General features: G+C 37.4%; 1 protein-coding gene across 3 annotated transcripts in view; it reads right to left on the bottom strand.

The window, feature by feature from the left end:
• Window positions 1-8,586, bottom strand: part of TASP1 (taspase 1) — a 303,312-nt gene that overhangs the window by 163,331 nt on the left and 131,395 nt on the right. For all 3 annotated transcript variants that reach the window (XR_004679429.1, XM_035005826.1, XM_035005827.1), the window contains one exon: window positions 4,476-4,595. Coding sequence is in view for 2 of the 3 variants with exons in the window: in XM_035005826.1 (XP_034861717.1) it covers window positions 4,476-4,595 (120 nt within the window). In the remaining variant the exon portion in view is untranslated. The remainder of the gene's footprint in view (window positions 1-4,475; window positions 4,596-8,586) is intronic.

The raw sequence follows: 8,586 nt of genomic DNA, 5'->3' as shown, positions 1-8,586 counted from the left end.
AAGAAGAAGAAGAAGAAGAAGAAGAAGAAGAAGAAGAAGAAGAAGAAAGAAGAAAAAAGAAGAAGAAGAAAGAAGAAAGAAGAAGAAGAAGAAGAAGAAGAAGAAGAAGAAGAAGACGACGACGACGATGACGACGACGACGACAAGCTACAATACACTAAGTATTCAGTATGACTTCTGACTGATGAAGGAAAAAGATATTCCCATAAAACAGTAACTGTTCTTTTCTAGGAGGTCACTTTTAAGGACTGGGGGAAGAAGTTAAGACTGGGAATGGTGACCAGACAGACCAGCTTTCTAGAGTATTCCATTCTTTTTTATAAGGACTTCAGAACTCATTTGCTTCAATATTTTACCCAGAGCAGGAATTTCCATGAAATATCCCAGACACTTCTGATACCAAGAACCTCGATACCTCATGAGGGAACATATTCCCCTTTTGGACACTTGCCTTTGGCTAAAAGTTCTTCCTTGGATTTTTTTAACAAACATCTGCTTTATCATAACTTCCACCCACTAATCCTGGTTCTACTTTCTGGAATTACTTTACCCTCCCTGCTGAAGTTCTCTAAATTTTTTAAAACAGCTATCCGAGTGCCCTGATTACTCTTTTCTCACTCAGATAATCCTAGATTTGTGAACTGTTCCTCAAGACTTTGAGATGCACACACACACCCTACTTCCCCAATCACCCTCCTTGAGAAATAATCCAAAGTTCAGGATAATTGGAGATGAAGTATTCCATGCTCATGTGACCCAGAGTTGCCATCCCCAGTTGTCACTGACAATAGCTTTCTTATAAGTAGAACCAAGAACTCAGTACAACATTCCCAATATGGCAAACAGTAGAAAATCTATTACAGCCTTTGAAAACACCATGCTTCTAAAATACACAAGACTGTTGTGTCAGAGTGGGAACTGAAAGCCCTACAGAAGGGATTCAGCACATGGATTTCATGACCACACTGGCAAACTTGTGGGATATGCCATTCAACTGGTACTACCTGAGACAGGTGCTAGGTGAGCCAAAGCCTCAGAGAACATGCAACCTGAGGGGAAGGGCCTATTCTTCCTTCACTGAAAACCCTGGACATTAGTCCACTGTCCTTTCCATTCCCCACAATTATCTTGACCAGGAGCCTGCACCCAAAAATAGCAAATAGGACCACAAGGACACCTCTAAGAAACCTAAAGGAGGTCATTTTTTCTTTTTTTTTTTTTTTTTTAGAAAAGAAAGAAAACTTACTCTTTGTTTCTTCTCTCTAAGCAAATTCCCCTTATACTACTTCTCCTCAATTTCATGTTCTAAAGTTGTCTTCCTTCTTAATCTTCTGAAATCAGTTGAGCTGAGACAGTGATACGCCAGATAAAAGAAGATGTCCCTCTCTTATCATTTCTTTGGATAAAACATAACAAGCTTGGGGCGCCTAGGTAGCGCAGTCAGTTAAGCATCCGACTCTTGATTTTGGCTCAGGTCATGATCTCAGGATGGTGAGATAGAGCCCTCCGTCAGGCTCTGTGCTCAGCAAGGAGTCTGCTTCTCTCTTTCCCTCTGCCCCTCCTCCCGTTCTCTCTCTCTAAAATAAATAAATAAGTCTTTTTAAAAAAATAACAACCTTAAGCAGACCTTAAAAAACAAAAATAAGGGCGCCTGGGTGGCTCAGTTGGTTAAGCAACTGCCTTCGGCTCAGGTCATGATCCTGGAGTCCCGGGATCGAGTCCCGCATCGGGCTCCCTGCTCAGCGGGGAGTCTGCTTCTCCCTCTGACCCTCCTCCCTCTCATGCTCTCTGTCTCTCATTCTGTCTGTCTCAAATAAATAAATAAAATCTTTAAAAAAAAACAAAAACAAAAATAAAAATAAGCTTCCTTCTTTTCAGTAGTAAAACTTCATTAACATTTAACAAAGGTATTAACATTCAGTAAAAATAGATTATATAAATATTATTATTATTATCATTATTTAATCTTCTTTGGGACTTGTTTTCCTTTATAAAATGAGCATAACAAAAACCCCCACCTCATAATGTTGCTGTAGGATCACGTGAATGAACACATTTGCTGCACATAGCAAGAGATTAATAAACAGTAGTTATAGCTAATAATATAGCTATATTATGAGGAACTGTGACTAGCAATTTAAATATACTACATCATTTAATCTTCTAAGGTAACTATTTATACCCATTTTACAGTTGTGGAAAGTGGAGCTTAAAGACATTGAACAACTTGTTTACAGTAAGGGAGAGGTGAGATTAGACTAAAGGTCTACCTGAATCCAAAGTTCACACTCTTAACCACTAAACTCAACTGTGTACTTATGTGGGGCTGAGTTGCAGGTAGAGGGAGAGTGGAATGTAATAATTCCTTTCTCATGTCCCAGTTGTAAATTCTAACTATTGTTGGTAAGCCAAGAAAATAAATTCTAATTCAAATGCCACTTCACCATCTGAACAGTTGTTATTATATGTCTAGAGCAGAGTAATATGCTAAGACTTTTTAACATTTCACTTGTGCATTTAAAATGTATTTAAAAGCATCTAATTTTAGCATATTTTTTAAAAAGTCATTTAAAAAGTCATTATTTTCAATATTTTGTATATTTTGTTTTCTTCCCTCTTGATCATCAAGAAGAATGGTTTCTTACTGTCAACTGATGCTTTCATATTTCTAGGCTTATTACATCTCCTCTATCCAAGCAATATAATCCAATTAAGCAAATGCATTTTCCTGGTAAGTACCTTTACTCCTATCCACCACGCCCTTTCCTGATTTTTATCTCTCACAAACTGTGTCTTCATAAACTAGCTAAGAGGGGCAAAATCAGTATGTTTAAGTTTTACAGAAGTATTTCTTTTTCCAGGACAGTCCCACGTGGAATGGCTTCAAGATTGTTCAACGTAATATCCTGCTAACATAGTCCAGAACTATCCTTGGTTCTGTTGTTGCTATTTTACTAACCAAAACAAACAAAAAAAAACCAGTGAGAAAGTCATGGGAATTGCAAGTCAACGAAGGCGGCTATGCTGGTTTTTCTCTCTCCTTCTCTACCAAGGCATCCAAATCTGATATGCCAAGCTTGGTTCTTATTCCAAACTTAACAAATACACAGGGCTTTATAATGTGGAAAAACACCATGACCAGACAAAGGCTTTTTATAATGACTTCAAAGCATTGTACACATGTTGAGTAATCATTCCCCATAAATCCCCCTGTATGGCAGGCAAAGAGTAGCACAAAATTAATTATTCTTCCCTACCCCATCCCCCCATGGCATTGTGAGAGGCTTATACACTATAAAGGGCAGATCAGGGAATATCACTTGGAGCTTTGCAAAGATGTCCTCCATGAATCAGATTACTCTGCTCCAAGCATTCATTAACCACTATGTCCAAGGGAACTGTGATACCCACTTTTTTTCAAATGTGAGGGACAAAGTATACAGAGTACGCCAAGCAGTGCTCTGCACGTAACACGAGAGCTAAGTACTCAGCTTAAGCACAACCCTTGCAACTACTTTACAGACTCCAGGAATCATTAGTTCACTCAACAAATATTTATTAATCCCATAAGTAATGTACCAAATTGGTTTGTGCTCAGAAAGCTTACTAGATCAAATGGATTGTGAAATATTCTCAGTACAAAACTAAAGTTTGGAGATGGGGGAAGGAGGAGTGGTGAAGATGAGCAAGTGAACTGGGAATATGCCAGTTACACATAAATTAGATTACTTGAGTGGTATCATCATGTCTTGGTGACCTGAAATACTGGTTAGTCTATAAAATAGCTAAAATGCTTAATCAGAAGAGGGATTTAGAGCGTCAAAATTTCTATTCCTTGAATGGAGGAAATACACAATGTAACTCTAAAATCATTCCCCACTTAAAAAGCAAGCAACAATATAGTCAGATAGTGTTTACTCCTAAAGAGAATGACATTTGCAAAGAAAGAAAATGAAGATCAACTCATTTTTTTTTAATGTCTACTAAATACCCAACACTCAGCCTGTTGGAAGTAACAAAACATAGTATTACTGATTTTAAAGATCAATAAGAACTCTATTACTATGGGGGCGCCTGGGTGTCTCAGTCGTTAAGCGTCAGCCTTCGGCTCAGGTCATGATCCCAGAGTCCTGGGATCGAGTCCCATATCGGGCTCCCTGCTCCGCAGGAAGCCTGCTTCTCCCTATACCACTCCCCCTGCTTGTGTTCCTGCTCTCACTGTGTCTCTCTGTCAAATAAATAAATAAAATCTTAAAAAAAAAAAAAAAAAGAACTCTATTACTATGAGAGAGGTTTTTTAGAATCTGGAAAAGGTACCTGCTCACTTGTACTACGTCAATGTTAAAAAAAAAATTCACAGTAATTTTTTTTTTTTTTCAAAAGAAAAAATGTTTTGCTGGCTTAAAAAAATGGTGAGCTAGAAAATTCCGTGTTTTAAATTGAAAAGCAAGTTTAAAAACCCCATAATTACTTACCTGTCCAACTCTCCCTGGATGTTTCAAGGCCAAGCCTCCACTGGAGACAGCAGCAGCAACATTCCCTTCGTGGTCCACCACTACAGCGCCCACTGTGTCCAAAGTGCCTGAGTCATTCTCCTGGAGAGCGAACAGGGCATGAGCACTCACTGAGCACGGGGTGTCACAATTCGATATGACCACATAGCACTTCTCAATACATACATAATTCACAATTCATAAATCATACATGATTCAGCAAACTCCTAAAACCATCTATTATCCAGTTGCCACTAAAACCCTGTTCAAGTCAAAATGTATTTTCTACCTAAAAATCCTGAGCAAAAGGTGTCTTATTGCTTTTCTCTAATAATAAGCCTAGCATGCCTAAGAGAGAAAGAAAAAACACCATCTAATATAAAATAGTGTAGCACAGTGTCCCCTTAATCTCCAGTTTTAAGTTCATGATTGAAAATCTGTAAGAGTGAAAAGATCTATGGCATAAGTGAGCCAATAAATGCAATTATTAGTATTTTTAAAAATATTATATACAAATTTCTAAAAGTAATATACTCAGCACAATAAAGAGAATGGCCGTCACAATCTTGAAAGTATACTATGCTATAATTTTCTTTTACAATTCCTTGCTTGTGAGAAATTGATGGCCACCTCCTTTCTCTGCCGTATTAATAATGAGCTTGCCAACTATATAACAGAAAACTATACATTCCTGGGAGGCATCTTTGTGTTTCTGTGTCTTGTCCCAAGTCCCACAAACTTAAGGCTTTTCACACGTATTGACTATAAGCAGCTGTCTCCTACCTCAAAGATTTCTGGGTCACCTGTGCAAGACAATCAAACCTTACAATCCTGGATAAAAATCAGAATTAAAGAAAACAGGAAAAAGTTTCATAAAAAAACATCTCCTTGTGTATATTAACAAGGGAGGCTACTGCAGGTCTTTAGGTTAACAGAAGTCATTGCAGTGTTCTCACTCTAGAATACTGGTTTTTATTTTTTTTATTTTTTTAAATTTTATTTTATTATGTTATGTTAGTCACCATACATCATTAGTTTTTGATGTAGTGATCCACAATTCATTGTTTTCATATAATACCCAGTGCTCCATGCAGTATGTGCCCTCCTTAATATCAATCACCAGGCTAACCCATCCCCCCACTGCCCTCCCCTCTAAAACCCTCAGTTTGCTTCTCAGAGTCCATACTCTTTCATGGTTCATCTCTCCCTCAGATTTCCCTCCCTTCATTTTTCCCTTCCTTCCCCTAATGTCCTCCAAGCTATTCCTTATGTTCCACAAATAAGTGAAACCATAGGATAATTGACTTTCTCTGCTTGACTTATTTCACTTAGCATAATCTCCTCCAGTCCCATCCATGTTGATGTAAAAGTTGGGTATTCATCTTTTCTGATGGCTGAGTAATATTCCATTGTATATATGGACCACATCTTCTTTATCCATTCATCTGTTGAAGGGCATCTAGGCTCTTTCCACAGTTTGGCTATTGCGAACATTGCTGCTATGAACATTGGGATGTATAGGGCCCTTCTTTTCACATCTGTGTCTTTGGGGTAAATACCCAGTAGTGCAATTGCTGGGTCATAGGGTAGCTCTATTTTTAATTTTTTGAGGCACCTCCACACTGTTTTCCAAAGTGGCTGTACCAACTTGCATTCCCACCAACAGTGTAAAGAGGGTTCCCCTTTCTCCACAACCTCTCCAACATTTGTTGTTTCTTGCCTTGTCAATTTTTGCCATTCTAATTGGTGTAAGGTGGTATCTCAATGTGGTTTTGATTTGAATTTCCCTGATGGCTAATGATGATGAACATTTTTTCATGTGTCTGTTAGCCATTTGTATGTCTTCTTTGGAGAAGTGTCTGTTCATGTCTTCTCCCATTTATTGACTTGATTATTTGTTTTTTGGGTGTTGAGTACTGGTTTTTAAACTGTGCCCCAAAACCCAAGATTCTCACCCTCACCCCCACCCCCAAGAATGCATAAAAGTGCCAGGCACAACCCCAGACTCAACAAGACCCGCTCCTCCTCCTGTGTAGTTTATTGCCCATACTACTGAGCAAGACTTCATTTGTACTGAGGGATCCCTGGCTAAAAAGTTTTTTAAATGACACACTCAGGAAATCCCCAGAAAAGTCAGTGAGTTCCTAGGGCCACCTTAGAAGTTGAACAACATCGAAGGGAGTTCTGAAATAGTGGAGACACAATGCAAGGAAAAGATCTTTACTTCAAGCAAATTGAAAAATCCAGAGGTAGAGTATGCCTCAACAAATATTACATGAAGTCTGTTAGGAGAAGGTACATCTAGACATTTACATTTCTTTTGTTTTTGCTTTAGATTCTAACTCCCCTTAAATATACTGATACACTAGGACATTACTTACTTTAATAGAAAACATGTAGCTGCCTGAAATAAGTGCTTTATTTCCCTTTTAAACACAGCCAGGGGAAGTCTAGGCCATATCCCAGAATACCACAGCTCTGCAGGTGGCAGAATGCCTGACTTTCAAGGAGAGTTCCCTAACCTGACTGTAAACTCTCTGAGGAAAAGTCTGATCCACTGTTTGATTTTACACACAGCAGACATGTGGGCATACTTAGTCTTCAGTTAGGGGGAAATAAAGTACGTCTGAATCCCTGGCATCACAAAAACAAGAAAAATAAGTGATGATACATGCAAGGCCATTCTAACATCAGGGCCTCAGTTTTCCATCTCCTTTCTCAAGATTCAGTTTCATGCAAATCCAGAGGATGCCACTACCTTAGGGAAGACTTAACAATAACTAAGTTTGCTCATTTGGTATGGAAGAAGTAAAGTTTATCTTCTTCAGTAGGTAAGATGAAAGTATGAAAGTAAAGAACTGCATTAGACACATTTTATTCCAGAAAAAAAAAAAAAGGATAATCCTAAAGAGAAATGTACTTTAAAGGGGGAACATTTGTTTCATTATTCTAAGAAATAATTCCTAAATCTTTATACCCTTGCAAGCTCAATACAGAAGTGTCTGTTCCTTGTCCAGATGCCAAGTCTTATGTCTTCTACAGGAGGCCTTCTCAAACTTTAATGTATACACAAATCCTCTGAGAATCTGTTAAATGCAGATTTGATTCAGTACTCTGGCATTGGTCAAGACTCTCCATTTAACAACCTCTCTAGCAATGCTGATGTTGCCAATCCCCAGACCCTACCTTAAGAAACAAGGTAAGATAGCATCCTATGGGATTCATTATCAGCCAAACCCATCTGCTCTATTCATTTTAAGACAAATAATTTTATGGGCACATATCTGCTGAAGGAGAAACTTAAACCACCTAAGACTAACATTATGTTAGCATAAAAGATTTAAGTTCTGTCTGGTTCAACTATCAATTGGTGGCATATCACCATAATCATACCACAATGAACATACTGTAAAGTATCTTAAAGTATGGTTCTTTCAGAAACAGACAACTCTCATACAAATAAACAGAAACTATAAAATACTTTCCTTAACAACAATAAATTCAAGAAAGGGTATTCATTAGTTCTTTATTAACTGTGACTGCTAATCCCAAGCATTCTGTAAAACAGAATGTTAACTGAGGGGATACATAACGTATACACAATGATATACATTACTTACACAACAATTCTCTTAGCACTTCAATCAGGATATCATAAACTCTGAGGATTCTTATGTCTAACCTTATTCTTATTCTTATGTCTAACCAAACTACTAGAGAAAGATAACAAAAATATTATATGTAGATGGATTTACTGTAACTTGGTTTTTAAAAATGAAAAATCAAGTAAAAAATAGAGAATCCTGTTCCAAATTAAGCTAAATATTCCTAAGGGCTTGCAACACCTGCAAAAATCAGAATTACTTCATAAATATTCAAGAATTAGTTCATAGATTTCACATACTGAAAGGCAAATTTAAGGATGATGAAGTAATATTTAAGCATTTTTATGAAGTGTAGATAAATTGAGTGAAAGACAAACTCTGGTATTTTGGCCATAATAATTTCACAGAACTCATTTCTACAGAAATGAAATCTTAGAAAGGTTAAAAAGCACACAATGACTGTTACTATATAGAGCTACTATTATGCT

The sequence above is a fragment of the Mirounga leonina genome, unplaced genomic scaffold, assembly GCF_011800145.1.
Source record: "Mirounga leonina isolate KUSES-001 unplaced genomic scaffold, KU_Mleo_1.0 Mir_150, whole genome shotgun sequence".
Taxonomy (NCBI): Eukaryota; Metazoa; Chordata; class Mammalia; order Carnivora; family Phocidae; genus Mirounga; species Mirounga leonina.
This window is presented reverse-complemented; position numbering and strand designations above follow the sequence as displayed.